At 40.3% G+C, this 24,125-nt stretch overlaps 1 protein-coding gene across 1 annotated transcript in view; it reads right to left on the bottom strand.

Moving 5' to 3' along the window:
* LOC126161732 (interleukin-1 receptor-associated kinase 4-like) overlaps positions 1 to 24,125 on the bottom strand; it is a 125,413-nt gene that overhangs the window by 47,319 nt on the left and 53,969 nt on the right. Inside the window, exons 5-6 of the mRNA XM_049917766.1 lie at positions 22,748 to 23,017; positions 13,968 to 14,082 (exon numbers count right to left, since the gene is read on the bottom strand). Coding sequence (XP_049773723.1) covers positions 13,968 to 14,082; positions 22,748 to 23,017 — 385 coding nt within the window. The remainder of the gene's footprint in view (positions 1 to 13,967; positions 14,083 to 22,747; positions 23,018 to 24,125) is intronic.

Below are 24,125 nucleotides of genomic sequence, written 5' to 3'. Positions count from 1 at the left end.
ATCCTACCTGCTAATAAAGGCTTCACCACAGTGGTTTTGAACTGCAGGGATTATCTGGTGGAGCGTCTCTGCCAGTGTCAGATTCATCCACCTACAAACCCTGGCACAGTGACCCCTTTCCAGAAATCCAACAGGATTTCCAGTCTCTACTCAAATCCTAAGGCCCATCCCAGAACCTCTCCCTGAGTCTCTCTCTTCTCAACCCTACCACTCCCCAAACTCCTGCCTTCTACATGCTTCCCGAAGTCCATAAACCCAACCATGTAGGACGTTCCATCATGGCTGATTACTGTACATCCATTGAGAGAATCTCTGCTCTCATAGACCAACACCTTCAGTCTGTTACTCACAGCCTACCCTCCTATGTGAAAGATACCAACCATATCAAACCTACCAACCACCAGCAATACCTCCAATTCGACAGTTGCCACCCATTCCAGACCAAGAACTCCCATCCATACAGCCTAGCCACTCACGGCCATCACATCTATTGTGACAAGGAATCTCTACAAATATACCCCGGGTCTCAACTGAGGCCTCCACAGACCGAAATTACCATTCCAAATGTGTACAAAAACAGATCTTCCATGTGTTGTCTCTCCGGTCCTCTATCAGCTCTCACATTCGTACTGTACGGCCACAAAGGAGCACTACCTTCGTGACTCAGAACCACCCAGGACTGCAGCAATTGAATCACATTCTCCACCAGGGTTATCACTACCTGTGCTCTGAAATGAGGAACATCCCACCCTCTATACTTCCCACCCTCCCACAGTGGTATTCTAACACCCACAGAACCTTTGCAATATCCTACTCCACACTTGCTCCCAACCCCTTGCCCCATGGATCTTATCCCTGCAACAGATCTAGATGCAAAGCTTGTCCCATACATACTCCCACCACCACCTACTCCAGTCCTGCCACAGGCATCACCTATCTCATCAACACAGTGCTACCTGTGAAAGCAGTCATGTGATCTACAAAGTAACTTGCCACCACTGTGCCACTTTCTGTGTGGGGAGGACAACCAACAAATGTTCTGCCCACATGAATGGTCACTGACTAACTGTAGTCATGATGCAGCTGGACCACTCCCTTGCTGAACATGCTGCCCAAAAAAACATGCTGCACTTCAATGACTGCTTCACAGCCTGCACCATTTGGATCCTTCCTAACACCACCATCGTTTTTGAACTGAACATGTGAGAACTCTACCTTCCCTGCTCCCACTCCAGCACTACGCAGCCTTCTTTCCACTAATGTACTCAATAGTCTTTTTCTTATGCTCTACTTCTCTCCTTTACTTCGCTTACACCACCACCCCACCCGCCTTTCTCTTCAAACCCCCTGCTGCACCTAGCAGCTCTACCCTGTCCCCAACGCAACCCCGCACACTCCCACAAGCAACACTACACCTTCTCCCATCTCTACACTACTCTTTCTCACCCTTCCCATCCCATCCTCCTCCTTAGCCCTAGCACCCCTATTGCTTCTCCTGCCACGCGTCAATTGCTGTATGCAGTCCGGCCTCAGCAGCCTGAGACAGTAGTCATCTTTATGTGAGCTGTGCTTGTATGAATGTGTGTGTGTTTTCTACTTTGGAAGAAAGCACTTTGGCCAAAAGCTCTAATGTATAGCAGTCTTTTTGTTGTGCCCATCTGGGACTCAACGTCTCCTTTACATTGTGAGTAGCAATCTGTCTTTTTTAAGATATCGGCATGATTCCATCCTGGACTTTCCATTAACACATGTTGTTCTGACGTTACAGTTTCATCTTGTTACACTGTTTGAATGAATGCATTTACCAGTAATACTGCCAGAACTGCTGTGGATTTGGAAGACCTGTGAAAGAAAGCAACAATATCCTAAAGTGTGGAGGAAATGCTCATTTCTGGTATTATACAAGAACAGCTCTGCTGCAAAACTAAACAATGTGCAAAGCAGTGAGTAAAAAGGAGCTTGAGGGAGGGGGACAAATTCATGAACCTTAGCTCACAGACTATTTAATTATCCTGCCAAAACGGAAGCACCACCATAATTCTGAAGCACACCACTTAGTACAGTGAATCAAGCAGCAGTGGTTCCAGTTTGGCTAACATGATGAAAAGCAAAAAAATCTGTTCTTGAACATCACAACTGCAGTTCACCAGCCTCACAACAATATCGCATTGTGACTTGTTTGGACTTTCTATTGGTTTGTTCCACAACACAGGCATAAAAAATTACTTCAACCTAAGCTTGACTGTATACATTCACAATTTTTTTTATTTATGCATTCAATCAGTTTATTCTGTATATGGAAATAGCCCATTTTCTTCCAGTGTGCTTTCAAAGACCAAGTTTAAAAATGGCTTTGAAATTTCTGGGACGCTGTGAATTTTCTGTCTCATCATGATCTGTGAAAGCTAGTCCTGCTTACACAAAAGTCTTTACGACATCAATTAGAGTTTTCATGTTTTTTCTGTTACCTTTCATTTCATTGTTGTGTCTAATTTTCAACAGTTCGAGATGTTCCAAAATACTAAACACTTGTTTGGATAGTTCTTTAAATGAAATAAACTACTTAGATGATCTTTAGAAGAAGCATACCATATTAAATCTCTAGACAAGATTCTTCAGATCATCAAAAACCTCAGCACACAAGAAAACTAATGTAAGAGAAACCTAGAAAGGCATCATCACAGCAACTGGCCTCCTGTGTCATGGAAGTACACAGCACTGCGTAGCTAACACAGCCTGCACCTTCTCTTCTGTTTCTAGCAATGACATACTGGTTATGATGGTAACCGAGCATTTACAAGTGGCTTGACATGTATCAGGCCTCCTCGCCATATGCTTCGCACCACCATCTTAGGTTAAGATCATGCTTTTGCACTTTGACTAGCACTCTAATCTGACAGTTTAGAAGAAATAACACTAGCTAACATCTTTCACACTCACTGACAAAAGTGCATAAATGTTTATTGTAAAAATAATTATTGCCACTGCTGCTAGGGAGGAGGCCTGGCCTCCCTTGTCTACTTTGATAAGCTGCCACTGCTGTCTCCTCTCTCCCACCATTACTGTCTACACTGTCTCTCTGCTACTCTCTATCAGTGCAAAAAAGAGTGAATATGTTCACAAGACACTATTTTTGGTGAGGAAGATGGAATGAGGATTGAGGCAGCTGGTTCCCACTTTTCCGTCAGAGTATTTAAAGAGGGGCATATTTGCCTTTCTTGTGCTCTGACAGGAGCACTTCTCAGCTGGTTCTCTTCCTTTCCTTGTTACAGCAGATTGTGCTGCTTATATAAAATGAGTCCTTTACATCAGTAAAGTTTTGACAGTTTTTTTTATATAATTGAACACATTTACGCACTTTGACGTAGACAAACAACAAATAAGTACATGCAACATGAGGTTAAAACAAAATCACCTCCCATCCAACGTTAAGTTCACTTGACATTGCTTTACAAAAAATGCACAACATATTATCATAACTTTATATTAATGGAATTTTATGATTTTTTTACTTATTGTGTTACGCTCACTTCTTGGGCCACGTTGAAACTGAAGTGCCCGTTATGCAAGCCAGAATGTCAAAGTTTTATTGGTAAAGAAATAGCAACTAAAAACACAGTTTGGCGACCTCAGAACTCTTATGATGAGACCAGAATCGTTGTGTTGTGTCAGTTGAAACTACATTTAGACCTCAGACTGGATATTACATCAGGGTTGCCGGAAGTTTCCCCAAGTGAAATTCCCTGATATTTCCCTGATTTACAGACAAGTTTTAGCGATTTTCCCTGACAAATTTTGAGATCACACCAATACATAAGGACTTCTGTATCCCCCCCCCCTTCCGAGCAAAAACCTTAAGTACTAACATCAACATCTTTTGTAATGAACTGTTTTTAGATGGAGAAAGCAAGCCAGATGGTATGTGTGTTTCATTAAGACCACTGATTTTATTTTATTTCAATAAAATTACACTCATTTGGTGACAAAAATACACATTTCCTTGGAGTTGCAGGACAGATTTAAAATACCTTCACTTTTTTCAGAAATAACCGCAGAAAAAAGTAGGCCTCTTGAAAGAAGTGTGTAAGGCAGGGAAGAGTTGTGTAAACCAACACTATAGGTGATCACCAATGAGGGGAGGGGAATGGTAGGAAGGGGAGAAGCAGTAAGAAAGAGGGAGTAGGAAAGCAGTGCACATATTCAGCTGCGCCCATGCATGATGACGCACGACTTCTCAGTAAACAAAGCACATTTCATATACTAAGACAAACATGAGACTTTTCCAGTGTTTTAATCAAATTTCCCTGATGTCTCTGACAAGTTTAGAATTCCCTGATTTCCAGAACTTATGGCAATCATGTACAACCTCTGTATCTCAGCAATGGATTATGATATTGAGAAACATTTCAAGGTTCCCCGAGAACATCATATTAAGAACAGTGAGTACAAAATAAAAGAAGTGGCCACCCCCATAAATGGTACTTTTGGTGCCCAAAAGTCATAATTTTACAGTTAAAGAATTTCGAAAATGGGAAAATGGCATTTCTAGGTAAATGTTTAAAGCATTTACAGTTAAAATTTGAGCCATTTTCTATGGTTAATTATTTAGATAATTATGGCCCATTGTGTAAAAAATGGCTAAAAACCAGTTTTCTGCCTAAGTATGGTAATTTTGGACAGCTGGTCTCTGTAACAGATAATGATACCGAAAAAGTTTCAAAGTTCTCTGAAAATATGATCTTAAGAACATCTAGTAAAAATTTCCATGACTTGCCATTAAGAGGAATCACAAAAATAGCCATCCCCACAATTGGTACTTTTGATACCCAAAAATCTTGTTTTTTTGGGATTTTTTCAGGAACTGCCCATGAACACATGGTGCTTTTATAAGCCATCTATAACCCACTCTAGACCACACCTAATGCAAAAGAACCAACTGATTTGCACAATTTGTCTGGGTGAAAGGAAGCAAGTAATGTTTAAATGTTGACCCTGTACTGTAGGATAGCTGCAGTATGCCCGTTCTTCCGATGGATATGCGACCCCTTATATCTGTGATCAACAATGAATGATGACCAAAACAATGAAATAAAATTTGTACCAAGGCCACGGTTCAAACCTAGGTCTCCTGTTCAGTAGGCAGATGTGCTAACCACTGCTCCACCCTGGCAATGTGGCTAACATAGCTGCTCAGATCAGCCTCTGCAATACTGAGACAAGTTAAGAAGGGAAACATCAAGATGGGCTGAAAGAATTGGAAGTTTGTTTAAGGGAGGGAGACATACTAGGGTAATCTGTGCAGCTGTGCTAGCCACAATGCGAGGGTGGCACAGTGGTTAGCATATCTGCCTAGTGAGCAGGAGACCAGAGTTTGAAACCCAGCCTTAGTAAAAATTTTAATCCATTGCTTCAGCTTGTATTCATTATCATAAATAGCTCAAAGGCATGGGAAACTTTGCAGAGAAGTTCCTACAGTTGGCAGCCTTAAAACCATCCTGTTTTTGGTGTTGTTATACATACCAAATGTGTATGGTGTGAAGCAGAGACAATGCCTATTATTCTTCTTCAGCATTTCAGTTCACTCACTGACTATTCAATTTACAATAGCAATGACAGCATATTACCCTGTTTGATCATTTTTGTTTTAAGGAAAGCTAACAGAACAATGGGTCTACAAGTGTAAGCCTGCTCATACCAATCTACATTTGCAGGTTTCAAACTGTGACCACCTTACACAGTTCAGCAGTATATTGGGCTCTCTGGTCCAGAGAGTACCAGTCATTATCTTCCTGGAAAGTCTTCCAGAAGTGCTTCAACATCTAACAGTGGTTTATTTTGAGAAAAAAGTTTATTCGCCATTTCAACTAAAAAGATTCCCGCACCTGAAAAACCAAAATGGAGGTACCCACTATTACAGCCTTCTTGCCATTTTTGGTTGTTCTTCAAGAATGTTCAACAAACATATTACATGTATCTCCTGTCTGTATGACAAACTGAGAAACATGCTGGATCTTCTTACAGAAGATCTTCTGCTCAGGGAATGAGGCACATATTGTGACTGAGATTTGGCAGAAACTCGAAAATGACTAACACAACCCACTGAGGCTGGACTGACCAGCCAGGGGTCGTCAACAGTGGTTCTCCAACAACAACCAGAAAAACGGGCAACAGAGATGGCACAGCAGGGTAACAAAGACCAAGCAAGGTTCCCAATAGCAAAAACCCAAGATGCAGTGAATCGGAGACCAAACCCAATAGTATGTAATGAGAATAATACAACTGAAAATGGGGCCATGGTATGGCTAGTTTTTTAGTGCTGCAGTGAGCATTAATTAGCCAGTGAGATAGGCATGATCTTGCGGTAATTCGAGGTCAGTGCTGTGGATGATGATACCAGTGCTTGTAGCTTTAACAGTGCCACCTGCAGGCAAACATTGAGTTCTGTGGCTTCTGGCAGGATTTCAAGATCACCAGGCCAGGATACCAGGTCCCTCACCCCCTGAAACATATGTGTAGTGCCAGAAGCATCCTGAACGATCAAAGTGAATTGGCAGAAATGTTGGTGTCCTGGCACCAAAGCCCACTGGATGGTGAGAGGAACTGGGATCATCTGGCAATAAGCTAAGGTGACAACATGACGACCAAGGTTGTGGAGACTGCTTGGAGACCTACACCTCCATAGCTGTGTCTATGGGAAATATTGCTGGTGTTCTGGAGAGCAAGTTATACTTGTACAGTTGTGGGACTGGCAAAGATGGGCTTTCAAGGTCTGGTTGGACCACTGGCAGAGATGTAGTTGGTAGACAGGGACAGAGTTGATAAGTATGATGGCACTCCGAACCCCTTGGAATGACAGTGGTTAAGGTGCTGTCCATAGTTGGTAACAGCTGTAGCCGGCATCCACATATGTTGCACGTTAATAGTAGTGTCTGTTGTCACGGTTGCCAAGCTCAACACTTATGGGTAGTAAGTATCCACAACAATGAGCTGGCAGATGGGCCAGGGGGTGAAAGACTGAGATGGAGCAATCTGTTGCTGGGTGCAAGTGGAACAATGGCACATCATGGCTTCTGTGGCCTTAGCACTGGCCACTAGGTTGTCACTGTGTGAGAACTTTCATCTATGACACATGCAGACAACCGCAATATAAAAATTATAACACCTGATACCACACAGCAGTCAGAATGATGACATAATGAGTGTCTGCCTCAGTGTCAATCAGAAAAACATCAGTGATGATCAGCAGACAATGGGAGAGGCAAGCCCAGACCCAGTGCGTCAGAGCATGTAGATAGGGTCACGGCGCAGGTCTGAAGTGATTCGAGCAGCTGCAATGGGAAATCCATCCATAGTTTGTTGCCATTCCACATCAATGCGGAAACAAGAGGATTACTTCTGATCAAAGCCAGTCTGCTCCCATGGTTAGGCAAGATAGTGTCTCCACATTTGTGTGTTGTTCTTTGGGCTTGTACTTAATTGTACAGGGTTATTACAAATGATTGAAGCGATTTCACAGCTCTACAATAACTTTATTATTTGAGATATTTTCACAATGCTCAGCACACACATACAAAGACTCAAAAAGTTTTTTTAGGCATTCACAAATGTTCGATATGTGCCCCTTTAGTGATTCGGCAGACATCAAGCCGATAACCAAGTTTCTCCCACACTCGGCGCAGCATGTCCCCATAAATGAGTTCGAAAGCATCGTTGATGCGAGCTCGCAGTTCTGGCACGTTTCTTGGTAGAGGAGGTTTAAACACTGAATCTTTCACATAACCCCACAGAAAGAAATCGCATGGGGTTAAGCCGGGAGAGCGTGGAGGCCATGACATGAATTGCTGATCATGATCTCCACCACGACCGAGCCATCGGTTTTCCAATCTCCTGTTTAAGAAATGCCGAACTGGCGTTCTGCTTTAGCCTTTTCCGTAAGATTTTCCAAACCGTCGGCTGTGGAACATTTAGCTCCCTGCTTGCTTTATTCGTCGACGTCCGCGGGCTATGTGTGAAACTTGCCAGCACACGCACAACCGTTTCTTTGCTCACTACAGGCCGACCCGTTGATTTCCCCTTACAGAGGCATCCAGAAGCTTTAAACTGCGCATACCATCGCCGAATGGAGTTAGCAGTTGGTGGATCTTTGTTGAACTTCGTCTTGAAGTGTCGTTGCACTGTTATGACTGACTGATGTGAGTGCATTTCAAGCACGACATACGCTTTCTAGGCTACTGTCGCAATTTTGTCTCACTGCGCTCTCGAGCGCTCTGGCAGCAAAAACCTGAAGTGCGGCTTCAGCCGGAAAAAACTTTATGAGTTTTTCTACGTATCTGTAGTGTGTCGTGACCATATGTCAATGAAGGGAGCTACAGTGAATTTATGAAATCGCTTCAATCATTTGTAATAGCCCTGTATAATAGCAGGAGCAAAGGAAAAGTATGCAATGCTGCTGTCTGTTCAGGAAAATGGGAGTACAGCCCAAATAATGCCACCGGTGGTTTGTGGCCCATAATGAGTGTAAACTTAGTTCCGAAAAGGTAAATATGGAACTTTTTAATAGCAAAGACAATAGCTAAAGCTCCTTTTTTATCTATGAGTAGTTCTTTTGACTGGGTGTGAGCATATTTGATGCACAGACAATTGATTGCTCAGTAACATCACCATTTTATGAAGCAGCACCGGATCAAAGCCCTGTGGGGAGGCATCCACATGTGGGGAGGCATCCATAGCCAGAACCACTGATGCTGAAAAGGGTATAAGACAGAGTGCCAACTGCAGCATATGCTTCAGCTGTTTGAAAGCACACTCACAGGTTGCTGTCCACCAGTGCTGAATGCCTTTCTTCCCCAAGTGTTTTACCGGATGCATGGTATGAGTCACTTGGGGAATGAACTTAGACTAATAATTTACCTTTCCCAAAAAAGCTTGCAGCTCCTGTAAGTTTGAGGGGTGTGGTAAAGAGTCAATAGCTGTGACATTGATGTCAGTGGGCTGGATCCATTCCACTTACTCTTGAAGAAACTGGCATTTGTCTAAATGGCACTTTAGCACTGTGCCATGCAACATAGCAAAAAAGGTGCAAAGACTTCGCTGGTGGTCCTGATGCCTAGTGTCCATGATAATTAAGTCATCAAGATAGTTAGTGGAAGAAGGTATGGACATGGTAAGTGTTACAGGCATCTGCGGAATGAATTGACCTTGGAGGGGAATGGAACTGTCACCATAAGTGACCAATGAACAAGAGGGCAGAGCTAGTTCTGGGGAACCTAGATGAGCTTGCTTTGCGACTCCTAACCTAGCATGATCTGTGAACAACGTGTCAGAAGGTCTATCTTAGAAAAATTTTCTCCACAACATGCTCTGTAATGATATCATCATGATATGCTACATGGTAAGTGTTCATTTGTGTCTTGATGTTGACTGTCAATTGAAAGTCTCTGCTCAGCCATAAGGAACCACTCGGATTCTTGATAACTATAAGAGGTGTAGCCCAAATGCTGGTTACACCCATCAGAAACAGGGCACAATGCCTGGATTCAAGGAGATATGAGCCTGGAACTCTGTGGCACACCTCAGACCAGGTTCGAATATTGGTGAAAAAGTGGCACAAAGGTTGTCAGGTTGCTGGAAAGGAAGCGAGTCAGAGATGACCTGAACCTCCTCACTGATGGAGAGTCCAAACAACATGAAGGCATCCAGACCAAAACTGTTGCTGATGGAGTAACTATCGACAACAAACAGCATGACCAGCCACGTGACTGTTTTGAAGGTGGCAATTGTGAATTACCCAGAGGGGTATGGAATTGTCATCATAGGTGATCAATGTACAGTAGGGCAGGGCTAGGTTGGGAGAACCTAGGTATGTATGGAGGTTCATCAGGGAAACAGCAGTTTCAGTGTCTATCTGAAAATGGACGCTGGCATTCACAGTTGTGAGACTGATAAAACAACTTGGTAGTGAAAGAATCACCCTGGTGAAGTTCATCTATTATTCCTTGAAGTCACTGCCCATACCAACGGGTTGTCTCTGTCAGGTCTGAGGCCATTGACACACCTGAAATCAAGGAATCATGAAGACTTCACCTGCGAAACAGTTTACGAGTATTTCTCTCCCCCCATCCTCCACATTTCCCCCAGGGTACAATGCTGTGTCTGTATTGCTAGCACTTGTGGTTGGGCCATGAGATGCTTATTTTCTGCCTGTGGGATTCAAAATACAATACAAAGAAGTGCAGTCCAGCTTGAGGGTTGCTGTGCTCTCGAATTAAAGAGTTGGCATATAAGGTGTTGCAAGCTAGATTTGCACAAGTGTAATCAAGTCAGCAATTCAATCCCTGTAAATTGGTCACCCAGGAGCAATACGACCGACTTGGTTGCTTACGATATTGATGTAACAGCATAGAATCATTGTGAAAAATAATTTGAAAGCAACAAGCACATCTCGTCGAATGTGAGCACGACCTGATTCTTGACAGGAGCCAACTTCTTTGTTAAGGGAAATGTTTGCAGGGAAGCCCAAGAAAGGAAGGGCAACCATTCGAGAGCATCAGCATAGCTCCAAAAGGCAGCGAAGTGCTATTTCAGTCACAGTAAATACTTGTCCCATTCTTCTTAGGCACCATTAGAAGGTGGAAATATGGGTGGTCAGCTATCCACAATTGCTGCACAATGGCAGCTGTTGCTGTTTTCACAAGTTGCACAGGCTTAGTGTGCATGGGATGCTGCCAACCTTTCACTTAGTCACCAATTATTGTGCCTAAGACTTGGCAGAAAGTCAGAAATGACTACTGAAACCCCCTGAGGCTGGACCGACTGACCAGAGGTCATCAACAGCGATTCACTGATTGTGAACAGGAAGGCATCAACAAGAGGAAAACTCGACAAAAGAGAATAGAAAAATCTGAATGAGAATCTAAAGAGTGAAGACCTAAGACATAGAGAATCTGAGTGCAAAACCAACAGTGAGTAATGACAACAGTGTGAGAGCACAATGAAAATAAAACTGAAAATGCAGCCATGGCACAGCAAGTGTTATAGTGCTGTATCGAGCATTAAGTGGCCAATGAGATGAGCCTGGTATTCGGCACATTGAGACCAGTGCCACAGACATTGATACTAGTGTTTGTATCTTTAAGAGTGTCGACTGTGGGCCAAGATTGAGTTCCATGCCTTCTGGCAAGCTTTCAAGATTGCTATGCCAGAATAGCAAGACATATGAGAGTCAGCAAACATGTAGAATGCCATATACTGGCCAGATGTGTTACGCAGTGCAGACTGTTGTGATGAATGCATTGTCAAATGTGCTCATACCAGCAAGTTTAATCTGCAGTAGCACAACAGTGGCTGAGCCCAGGACATCACAAGATGAACAGAAAGATCAGGAGTATAGTCTCAGTTTCTTTCTCTTGTACCATAAAGAAGATAATACATATCTGCATGACAGAAAAGCTCATCAACAGTGATTCTGAATTGCGTTTCGGCACAGTCTGGCACCCTGCACTTTCCACCATCTGAAGGCGACAACCAAGACAAGTATTTCCAGCAATGGCTCTATAGCAACACAGCAGTGGACCTAAACAGCAACCAATTCGGTATAACTCGCCAGCATAGGAACATGTAACAGCAGCAGCAGCAGGAGTTATACTGTCCATGCACAGATGTACACATCAGTTCCCGGTAAGAAGACTCTCAATGTACTGTAGTCACCCATCTGGTTTGCCACACCACTGCACATGTGCGACTTCTGGACGCAATCTGCATAAGAAAACTTCTGCAGCACAGACAATGATTATCACTATTTTCAGCCCTCACCAGAAGTAAGCATCAAAAGATGTTTGGGCTGTTGCCTTGACGAAATACTATGCAATTTACAGAATGGGATCCAGCAGCGGACCTGAGAATGATACATTCACCTAGTGCATTGGGAAAACCCACAGTATTAAAATATTTTTGCGTGCCTTTCACAGAATCTGCAGCATATAAAATTACAAATCTACTTCATGTACTAAATTGAATATGAGTTTATTCACAAATAATAAGCTGTAGAAGAAATGAAAATGTAATATCAATGTGGGCAGTCATATACACAGTGAATAATGGCTGTACATGCTTCATTACAATTCTTGCTCCCATTTTACAGTCACAAAACAGACTCCTTTCAGGCCAGACCCAGTTCTCGGAACAAGGAAACAGTATGCCAAAGCCATGTGAGGGCTGTAGGGGAACTGGAGCAGCAATCTAACTCAATGGTTTGTTTTCATGAAATCATGAACATTAAGCACATTTGTATCACTTTTATTGGTTGATGGCCATCCAGAGCAGGATTCATCATACAACTCCTCCAGGCCCTCATTACACTACGTCAGCCTCTCATAAACTTGAGAATATTATAGGCAGAGTGCCCATAAGTTTGCCAAATCATTTGGTAAGTGTCAGGAAGACTTTTGTAGAGTTTAGCAGAGAACTTTATCTCTTAAGCAGCTCACACCAACAGCTACCTGATGCTCCCAGAGCTCAAATTAGACTGAGCTATGCAACACTGAAAAGCTTAGTCACACAGTTTTATGACAGATGCATCACAGTGAACGAATTGTCATGCTACGTTGGGATAGGGGAAGGAAGTGTTTGCAGAATACTGAAAGTGTTGGCGTTAAAAAAGGTTTGTGCCAGGTGGATTCCCAGGATGTTGACAGAGGCTCACAAAGAAACAAGAAAAATGGTATGCAGTGAACTTTTGGAACAGTACGAGAATGGTGGAGATGAATTTCTTGGAAGGTTTGTGACAGGTGATGAAACATGGCTCCATCATTTTTCACCGGAGACAAAGAGGCAATCAATGGAGTGGCATCATGCAAATTCACCCAAGAAAAAAAAATTCAAAAACACACCTTCTGCTGGAAAAGTTATGACTACAGTGTTTTTCAATTCCGAAGGACTCTTGCTTGTGGACATCATGCCAAGTGGAACCACCATAAATTCCAGTGCATATGTGACGACACAGAAGAAACTTCAAGCTCGACTGAGTTGTGCTCGACCACATCAGCAAAAGCAGAATGTTTTGCTGTTGCACGACAATGCATGGCCACATGTCAGTCAAAAAACCATGGAAGCGATCACAAAAATCGGATGGATAACACTGCAACACCCGCCTTACAGTCCTGACCTGGCTCCATGTGACTATCATCTCGTCATGGAACAAGATTTGAAGATGATGACTCCCTTGTGCATGCTGCCAAACAGTGGCTCCAACAGGTTGGTCCCGAATTTTACCGTGTGGGTATACAGCCGCTGGTTCCGAGGTGGCGTAGCAGTTGAGAGGGATGGAAATTATGTGGAGAAATGAAAATATGGTTCCTAAAGGATGTATCTACACACTGTAAAACTTTCAAACATGTAGAATAAAAGATGCTTTTGTGACAATGCAAGTCAGTTTGCAAACTGTGTGTAGGATGCATTCTGCTATGATTTCTGCTGGTTGAAGTTACAAATACATGAACAAAATGGGTAATGCTAATGTTAATCTGCTCAACTATCAGTTCCCAATTTAAAATCACACAAGCTCTTAATCATTATTTTTTATGGTATCTATTTTTAAAAAATATTGATTTTATTATTACTCTTGATAAGTTCACAATGATGACACATTTCCCTTCTTTAACAAGAAATGTATGTCTTCTTCAGAATTCTTATGTTACAGCCCATCAAACAGCTCTTCCAGCCTGTTATTTCCAGTGTGTGGTAGGTAATGAAACAGCAGATGGAAAACATAAAACGAAATAAGCAGCTTAAAGGTTATAATGTTATTGTAGACAATAAATTTTTATACGACCCAATAATGTTTTATTCTGTGTCTTAATTTAAGAAATTTATAAACAAATGTTGCTCAACATTTAAAAATCACAGAAAATTCAAATACTGAGTATCAGATAAAGATGTGAATATAAAAATGGATTATCTTTTTCACTGACCTGGCAAGCTAGCCTTTCTTGCAGTGATCCATTACTCATATACTCATACACCAAACAGTAATTGGGGCCATCACATGAATAACCCACCAAAGGTAATAAGTTCTCATGTCTAAACCTGTGTAGGAAATGCAGTAAATACAGAACATAAATATTCAGACTTTTCTTTCCTTGTTGTAATTAATCTTACTATTTTGAGTTATTAGCAAAGACTTGCGAAATTCTGTTAACACCAATAGAAAATAAAAGATAGGCATCTCTAAATACATGACACAAACACCATATATGTATACCATAAAGCAGTAAAGGCAAAGATGCAAAGTGGCATGCTGTGAACAGAGCATGAACCACTTACTAAGCATGAAATTACTGAGCCACAACATCTGTACTGAGATGCTGAAAAAGTGGCCTGTTATTTTGAGAATTACGTGGTATTAATTAACTTCATAGAAAAGCCAGTACTAATAGAATTACAGGGATATATTATGGGTCTGAACTGGCTGAAGGTCCCTGAATAATAATCACTCACACCGGATTGAAGGAGTCAGCTGCTTACCAAAGCTGCTGTTTAAGGGAAGATACACATCCTTAGCATCATCATTCCAGATTGCAACATACAGATTTCCTCCGGATAGTCATTGCTGAATGCAAGGAAACTGTGGTACAAATAAGGTCATCGTTGTCAGCTGCAATCATCTGACAATGATTGCTAAAAGTTGGACTATAAGAAAGATTACCACATCTCAAGCTGCTTCTCACATATCGTCAGTCAACCATAACAGTGTAATAAAATACAGACCTGGAGATATGTTTGGTTGCTATAGTGTTCAGTCGCAAAACTAGTTTGAAGAAGCTCCCCACCCAAGTCTATCCTGTGCAAGTTTCTTCATATTTGTGTTGCTTCTGTAGTTTATGTCCATTTGAATCCATTAACTGTAAATATACATTTGTCTCTCTCCCCAATTTTTCTTCTAATACTGCCCATCATAATCAAATTAACCATCGCTTCATAAATGGATCCCATCACCCGACTTCTTCTTTTAATCTAGTGTGTAATAAAGTTCTCCTCCCTTCAAATCAATTCAGAACTACTTCAATAATTATAAAATTCGCCCATATAATATTAATGAGAAAATAAGCTTGGGGGAGTGGGCATAGGTTTGGAAAAGTGGATAGATTGGGAAATAAGTGAACAATGGAAATCAAAATTAGCATATGGCATCGTTGGCTGGGAGGCCCCATCCGGTGAACATGCCGGTAATGAGTATGAAATGATGATGAGGACAACACAACAACCAGTCCCCGAACGGAGAAAATCTCCAACTCAACCGGGAATCGAACCCGGGCGCCCTTGCATGGAAGGCGAGTGCGTTACCATCCAGCTAAGCAGGCGGACAGTAAGTGGACAAAATCCACCTAAAACAAATCATGCAGGTATGGAAAAAGTGGTAATGGAGAGTAACAACAGAAATGAAAGGTGTGAAATAAGAGAATATTATGAATTTCCAAATACGGTCATAGAGAAAGGTATATGCTCGATAATGTAAAGACAGAGAATGGCAGCAGGATATGTACTACATTGACAAGGGCAACGATGTAGTTAGGTTGACTGCAACAGAAGTGTTGGGAGGGATCTAATAGGCTGAATCCTAGATGTAACTGCAGAAAGTGTGCTGCAAAACAAGTTGTTTTTGAGGCACAGGTACTGTCACATCAACAAGGTAGGAATGCAATGATAAGTACCCACTTGCAAGTCCTTCACTATTCCAAAACTATTCAAATGTCTTCCACCACTGAAGTTACCTGTCCTCCTCAAATGTCATACTATCATTTAAGCATACTATTCTAGTCAAAATGCTTGTATAATGTACCTGGTACCTTCACTCAAAACATGTTTATCCCCTTTTCACTTATAGACCCATCCTTAGCTCGTAACGATTAGTTTCAATCTATTCTTACGAGCTACTAAATCCTAATAGCTGCCAGCATGAGTACAGTACAACTTCATATATATTTTTGTCTTTGCAGTTCTTGTTTCTAAATAATACTCATAACTCTCTTAATTCATCAGTCTATGAAACCTACACATTAAATGCCATTTCCAGCATTGAAGCTGAGCTGCAAAAATTTTCAAAATGGCTATCTCCTCTCAAAGCATAATATCCTGGAATTTTTAAAGTATGTCTCGTGTAACTAAATCTTTCTAAAATGTAATCAGCAAACCAACGGGAATACCATTTGTGGTACGCTTATGGGCCAGCACCTCCAGCCCTGGTTACCCTCTCATCCATCACAGATATCAGTCACTCACTACACCAGCTAATTTTCATTCAAGTTTCTCTACCAGTAATCATCTTTTGAAATTAGAAGCATTTTTTTCATTAATATAATATTCTTGGGTTTTAAGCCACGTCAAGTGGTTAGCTGCCCACAAGCATTTGGCAGAGATCTCCTCCGTCATTGTCAAGTGATTGACTGTTGTATGGATGATGCTGTCATGCCTATATATCCGCACTGTCATCAGTGACATCACTGGCACTCAGTCCTGCACCATATAATGGTAATGTTTTGTGGCATGACTGCTGCACCCACTTCGACACCCAATCACAGGATCCCAGGCCATACTCCGTTGCAATCAACCATCTTCACTGAGGGTGTTGTCCTAAAGTTTCATCTCTACGGCTTCATTTATTATGCATGTTCCACTAGAGCCGATTTTTGCTGATTGCGTAGGCAGAAATACCTTTCATGTTCTGTATGACACTGTTCAATAGTGCAGACAGTCTGATCAACATAAAACTGCCTATACTGTATATTCCAGGTGTTCTGAGGCCTATACCATCTTTCACAGCCTTCATTAGTTGCCGGGCTGTGGATCTGAAGATTGTGTAAATTTTATACCTCTTTCAGAGCCAGCTAACCTGTTACTGAGCCACAAAACAATAAAAACACAATGTTCTTTGTGTCTTCTTCAGAGGCCTTCTGCTTTCATGGCTTAGATGAAACTTCTTGTGAAATTGTATGTTGTTGTAACTTTTGTCCTTCAAAACTTTATGCAAGTGGCTCAGTTGGTTTGGTAGGTTTTTTGTATCCGAGACAGTTTCAGCTCAAAGTACAAAGGTACTCAGAACACACTGTTTCTGTGCTGGGTGGTGGCGTACAGATAATGATGAGTGTGGGTGGACTTGCAGTAAACACTGTCACTGAGACACTCACTGGGTTTACGGTGAACAAGGACATCCAGTAACAGCAAGGAACCATTCTTCTCTACTTCCATCATAAACTTTATGTGGTCATGGGTGTTGTTGATGTGTTCCACAAACTCTTCCAGCTTTTCATGTCCATGAGACCATATAACAAAGCCATCATCTATGTAGCAATAAAAACAACTAGGCTCTGCAGGAGCCATGCCCAAGACAATGTCCTCGAAATGCTCCGTAAAGAGGCTGGCTACAATGGGCTCCCCACTACGACACCATCCATCTGATTGAAATATTCCCCATCATGTGACCACCTGACATGGTGAGAAACCCAAGAATATTTTACAAATGTATATTGCCACAAGAGCACGCATTCGTACATATTTTTGTCATGTTTGCAAAATGAATAGTTTTTGCAATCTTGTCTTTTGTAAAACACCAAATGATTTTCTTTCCTAGGTTTATTTATTTATTTTTTTATTTCAGCACTTATGTACCATGCTCAGTGGGCCTCTCTTTATTTCCCCAAGTGAATCATTTATGACTTGGTTAACATTGTGGCATTTTGTTCCATATGTTATGACCTGACAGCATGTCATGTTTTTTTTGCCATATTGTGCTTCCTTGGTGTATTATCTGACACAATCTTGGACATTAATGACATCACACCTCTTATGAGTGCACCATTACCTTGTTCATTAGTTTGCAACAACAAAGCCAATGGCGAAAGGCAAAAGGGAACATACCCAGAGTGTATCCAAGCAATCTTCTTTACTGCCATTTCCTGTACTGTGCCTAATTCTATATTAAAATTTTCACTATGAAGCATTTTCTTCCCAGTACTCTTGCGAAAAAAGCTGAATTACCATAACCTACTTTCTATTCCTTCACATTTCCATCATATTTGATGCCTCCATGAAAAATAAAATTCAGGGAACAATTATGGGAATGGGATGGTCTCCATTAACTACCACCCTTCACAGAACAGTTGTGTATTATCAGGGAACAATAGACCACTATTTTATTGGCACTGTATAAAATAATCTCAGTCCTCCAAAACTCTGCAAAGAACTGTGGAGTGCATGGCAGAGGGTACTTCCCTTTGTACCAAGCATATTATGATTTCTTCCAGTTCCATTCATGTAAGGAGTGTAACAAGAATGACAGCTTAATGCCTGTGTAATGGGGCTAATCCTGTCTTACTTTACTAAATGAGCAATATACAGGGAGATGTAGTATTTTCTTAGATTCCTCTCTTAATACTTGTTATTGAAACATTTTGTAAGAAGTCTTCTACAAGATAGCTGGCTTCAAAATGCCTGCAAATTCAAGTTTTTCAGCATTTCCATGGCACTCTCCAATGAGTCAAACAAATCTGTGGCCATTTGTGTTGCCTTGTGTTGTATACATTCAATATTCCCTGTAAGTTCTATCTGGTATTAGACCATATATTTGAACAGTTTTCTATGATATGTCGCATAAGAGTTTTGTAAGCAATCTTCTTTGTAAACTGACTGCATTTCAAAATATCCAAATCTGTCACCAGACTGTATCTACAATTGAGTCTTTGCGATCATTCCATTTCACATCCCCAAAAATTCTGAGACCCAGGTATTTATACGAGACAACTGATTCCAATTGTGACTCACTGATACTATAGTCACAGGATACTACTTTCCACGTGTTGTGAAGTGCAAAATTTACTTCTCCTAACTTTTGATGCAAGGTGCCAAATTTTACACCATTTTGAAACCTTACCAAGCTCTGACTGGATAATTTACAGCTTGTTTCAGATAGTACTTCATTATAAATAACCACATCATCTGCAAACCGTTTGAGGTTATTATTAATATTATCTCCCAGGTCATTAATACAACAAGAACAGCATGTGTCTCAATATACTTGTTTGGATCACACCTGAATTATTTCGATACCTGTGAACGACACTCCAACTGATATTACATGTAGTGCCCTCCTTCCCAAGAAATTCTCAATGCAGTCACAAATTTCAATAGATAGGCCATATGATCATGCTTTCATTAATAAACATTGGTGTATCATACTCTAAATTTACACTGTCTCTCTGCACTTGGAGAAAAATAATAATGAATTAAAGATTACTGCTTCGCTTTAATAACCATTTTCTTTTATTTTTCCTGAAATAAATATATACAGGTTTTATTTAGGGCAAGAAATATGTTACATTGGACTTTGTTGCTATTTAAATAACACACACACCTTATCACATCTCTGAATTTTTCATTTAGAAATACATCTTTTAAAATACATATTCTTGTGAAATCATATCATATGCCCCTTTTTCTAGCCTTACCACTGCCATATTTGGTTTTCCTGCACTGTGGTTGGTTTTTATTTGCCTGCTAAATATATTTTTTCCTGTTGACATTTTTTTCCACTTTCTGCACTATTTGGTGTGGTAAAAACATTGGAAAATCCAGAATGGAATGATGACAGTATTATAGAAATGACAGAGTTCTACTCATCATATAGTGGAGATGCTGAGTCACAGATAGGCACAACAAAAAGACTGTCAAACAAGTAAGCTTTCATCAGGCAAAAGGCCTTCATCAGAATTAGGCAACATACACATGTGCACTCATGCAAACACACACACACACACACCCACACACACACACACACACACACACACACACACACACACACACACACTTGACCACAGTCTCTGGCTACCGAGGCCGGAGACTATGGTAGTTTGTGTGTGTGTGTGGGGGGGGGGGGGGGGGGGGGGGGCATGCTGAAAGCTCACTTGTTTGACAGTCTTTTGATGTGCCTATCTGTGACTCAGAATCTCTGCTATATGTTGAGTAGCAATCTATCCTTTTCATATTATTTTGTTATTTATGATTATGTTTCATATTTTAACAATGTTTACTCGTGTTTTCTCCTGTTCATTGGTGTATTGTGTGTCTTGTTACCTTGTTGCGAATTAGACAGATTTCTTATGTGCTTCTGACAGTTTTTTATTTCACTGTTTTGTTTTTCATTGATGGCCGTGAAATTTGACTTTGTTTATGTGTGGGTGAGGGCGGATGGGGATGGAGTATTATTCTGTGTTGTTTGATAGTTTGTTTAGAGTGTTGAATAATGTTTTGTTGCAGATTACTGTTTTGCCATTGATGGCTTTCCTGCTCTGTGCAATAGTTTTTTGGATGTGATAATTTTCTTCTATTGTTAACAAATGAAACAGGTGATTACTGTGTGTCAGAACATGGAGGTCTGCTTCTATGCCACTGAGGTGGTGGTTGTATTTAATGAGGTGGTCTGCAAATGTGGAGTGTATGCTGTCAAATTTTCAGAGCACTTAAATGTTCCAAGTATCTCATCCTGAAATTTCTGTATGTCTGCACAAAGTCTTTGAAGTTAGTTGGTATAGAGCTGCTTTGTTATACTTATCTGTGGTGATGTTGGGTATTTTTAATTTTTTATGCAGTTTACTGTTTGTTCTATGTGCCACATTTATACTTCATTTGCTCACAATGTTTCCTATGTTATATATTATCTTGTTGTCAAATGTTAGTGTGTGCAATTTTTGCTTGATGATTGTGTCTTCTTTATCTTGCTTTCTTGGTGTGTTCTCTGTTGGGTGGCTGTTACTGGTGTGTTATGCTGTAATATTGTTATGTGTTTGGTGTCAGCTGTGTTATTTTATGGTTTTGCTTGTCTACAGTGTTTGATTATGTTTAGTTCTTGCGCACAGCTCTCTTCATCCACTGGAATTCCACTCAGTCTGTGTAAAATTTATTTTTGTCTGTTTTGGTTTCAAGGATGATATGGATTTTTGGATGAGCAGTACTGATGTATCTGCGTAACTGTAGTTTCCGGTCAGGTGTTTCATCCACCACACAAATTATGTCATCAGCTTAGTGGTACTAATATATTACATTGTACTGTTTTGGCTTTATTATTTGTTCAAAGATTTAGTTTTCTAGTTGATTAAGGATGATGTTGGCCAGCAAGCTTCTTATGGGTAATCTCATGGGGTGTCCTTCCTGTTGGATGAAGAATTCATCTTTAAATTTGAAATAATTTTGTCCTTTGATTATTTTCAAAATGGTTGAGACTTCTTCGGTCCCTGTTTCTGGGATAATGTTTGTCTGTCTTAGTTATTTTTCAATTGTCTTGACTATTTCTTCAGTTGTTGTATGGGTATGCATTGAATGATGTCACATGTTCCCCAGACATGACCCCCCACCCCTGCGACTTCCTTCTATTCCCAAGGCTGAAGACAACATTGAAAAAATATCATTTTGCCACCACCAATGAGATAAAAACAAAATCACTTAAGGAGTTAAACACCATAACAAAAAGCGAGTTCCATAAGTGCTTCCAAGATTGAAAAAAGTACTGGCATTAGTGTATTAAACGGAAGAGGATTACTTTGAAGGTGATAATGTTGATGTTGATGAATAAATAAAAATTCTTTAAGAAAAACAAAAATTCTTATTCTTTTTGATCACACCTCATATGTGTAGTGCTTTTGGATGAAAGTCTGCAAATGTGTGGTTAAATGATATGCTGGTGCAGTTCTGAAATCTATCACAGGTCTGGTCCAAACACTGGGCTTGAAAATTTTTGGTAGACTACGAAGGTGGGCACTCATGGTTTTTTTATGTTGTTCTCTTTATTTTGGCTTTGTGAGATGGTGGACTTGATGTTTTTTAAATAGTTTTTGTATGTCTCTTTGAATGGGATCACTTTTTAGCATTGTCATTTGGTTTTCTGTTAAGAGCTTTAGTTTTTTCTTAGTGCGGTCCCTCTCAAGCAGGACTACCATTGTGTTCCCCTCATTTGTCCATGTGACCATTGCACTATATTCCTCCAGTTATTTATGTATGTCCTTGGCTGTTTTCACCTCTGTGGTTGTCTTGCGGTCATTGAGGGTAGTTTTGTTCTTTCTAATAATCTGTCTGATTTCTCCTGCCATCCTTTCTCTGGTTAGTCCTGCACTGAAATTTCCTCTATCTTTCCTTTCTTCCTGTTTCACTATAGATTCACTTTTCTTTTCTATTGTTCTTTGTGTGATGTGTGTGTTTAGATTGTGTTTGGGTGCCTTTTGGAACAGTGTGTCTTCCTGAACTGAGAACTTCATTTCTGTTAAATCAGCAACTTTTTCATAAAATGTATGTTTTCTGTGGTGGCGTCTGTTGTTCCTATTGTGTGGGTTTATGTTCAATAGTTTCTTCAGTTTCGGGTCTTGTCTTTGTAGCTGCTTTTCTATTACGGTTTCTATATAATATTACACCAGTTCAGTAATGTCATAAAGTATACAAATTGTTTGATGTGATTGTTTAACTCTAAGGGTGTTTTGTTCAGTGTGATGTTAAGCAGTCATTTCTTTGAGTACAATTCTTGGATTTCCTTCCTAAGCAATGCAAATGCTGCTTATTTTATTATATTAATCTTCAACTTTTTCTTGGTTTTATGATATAATAATCGATCAGAGACACAGCACACCTTTTAGTACTGAGATTAATGCTTTCATAACATAATCTCTGCAGTGAAACATTAATGACAACAGTTTATGTACCGGAGACTGTTTACCTTGAAAGTGTATGTATTTCATTTTGGAACTGCTTCTCAACATTTATAGCATCTCTCTTTAATCTTTTAACAGCAACTTTCTCTGTTGGTAAAATTCCAAGATAAACAGAACCAAATGCTCCAGTGCCCAACTTTCGACCACTTCTTAAATCCTGCCCTGCTACAACAGGTGTTTCACAGAAATGGTTAGTAATATCATCCAACAATGAATATGGAAAATTTGGCACTGATGTACTTATATTAGGATGCACATCTGAAGGTGAATCAGTTCTGAAACAAAAAGAAAAAAATATATATATAATGAGACTCTTTCACTGACAGATAAATAACATTCACTATGGGAATGACAACACAGGTTTCAACAGAAACATTTTACAAAATCCTCATTCAGATGAAAAAAGGACAATCACTGCAAATACCCTTCACATATCTTTTATATTACACTGCAGTAAGAAAGAACTTTTCCTACAGAAAAAAACATCACACCCAAATACGTATTAATTAATGTAAATTGAATACTTAATAATTGTTTAAAAACAAAACTTGATCTGTGAAAAACAGTATTGTTATGCCTGTCTGCTGAGCAGCGGCTTTTATGGTTTTTGCTTCACCCCCTCCCCCTTCCACCTCATTGGATTTATGTTTTTAATGTTACCCAATTTGGAGTTTGGTACTTTTTGGCAGTGGTCATTATCTTCCACTTCTTAACTTTCATACCATCTCTCACTGCTCTATATTCTTCCGGAATCCGCCTTGCATTCATCGCATCTTTAACATTCTGCATCCATCTTCTAGGTGGTCCTCCACATTTCTTCACTCTGCTGGTGTCCACTCATATGTTCTTTTTGGCCATACGTTATCATCCTTTCATTCGAGGTAGTCTTACTAAGTTCATATTTTGCTATCTACAGTATTGAGAATAGTGCCTTTTTATCCTGTAATTTCCCATATTCTTTCATTTCTGTCATGTTCCAGTCTGGAGAAGAACATTAATTTATTTTTCGCCTTTCTGTTTCACTCCCATTTGTCAGCACCATATGTAGTGACACTCTCTATGACTGACTTGTACAGCAAGATCTTAATTTACTTTTTAATTTCGTCACTCCATAGCAAGGAGTTAAGTTGGTCACCGATTCTTTTCACTTGCCCAATTTTATTTGTGATGTCTTGTGCACTTGTACCATTTTTGCAGAAGTGTTGCCCAAGCATTTAAATGTACAGACAGTTTCAATTCTGCAGAATTCTACATTCAGATCTTCTTGTTCATCTTCACCCACTACCATGGATTCAGTTATTTTTTTATTTATTGTCAGGCCAGACTTCAAGTATTCTTTGTGTAGTTTCCTGAACATGTGACAGGAGTCATCTTTGTCTCCTG

This window comes from Schistocerca cancellata, chromosome 2 (genome assembly GCF_023864275.1).
Source record: "Schistocerca cancellata isolate TAMUIC-IGC-003103 chromosome 2, iqSchCanc2.1, whole genome shotgun sequence".
Taxonomy (NCBI): domain Eukaryota; kingdom Metazoa; phylum Arthropoda; class Insecta; order Orthoptera; family Acrididae; genus Schistocerca; species Schistocerca cancellata.
The sequence above is the reverse complement of the archived record's forward strand: the minus strand, read 5'-3'. Positions and strand labels throughout refer to the sequence as shown.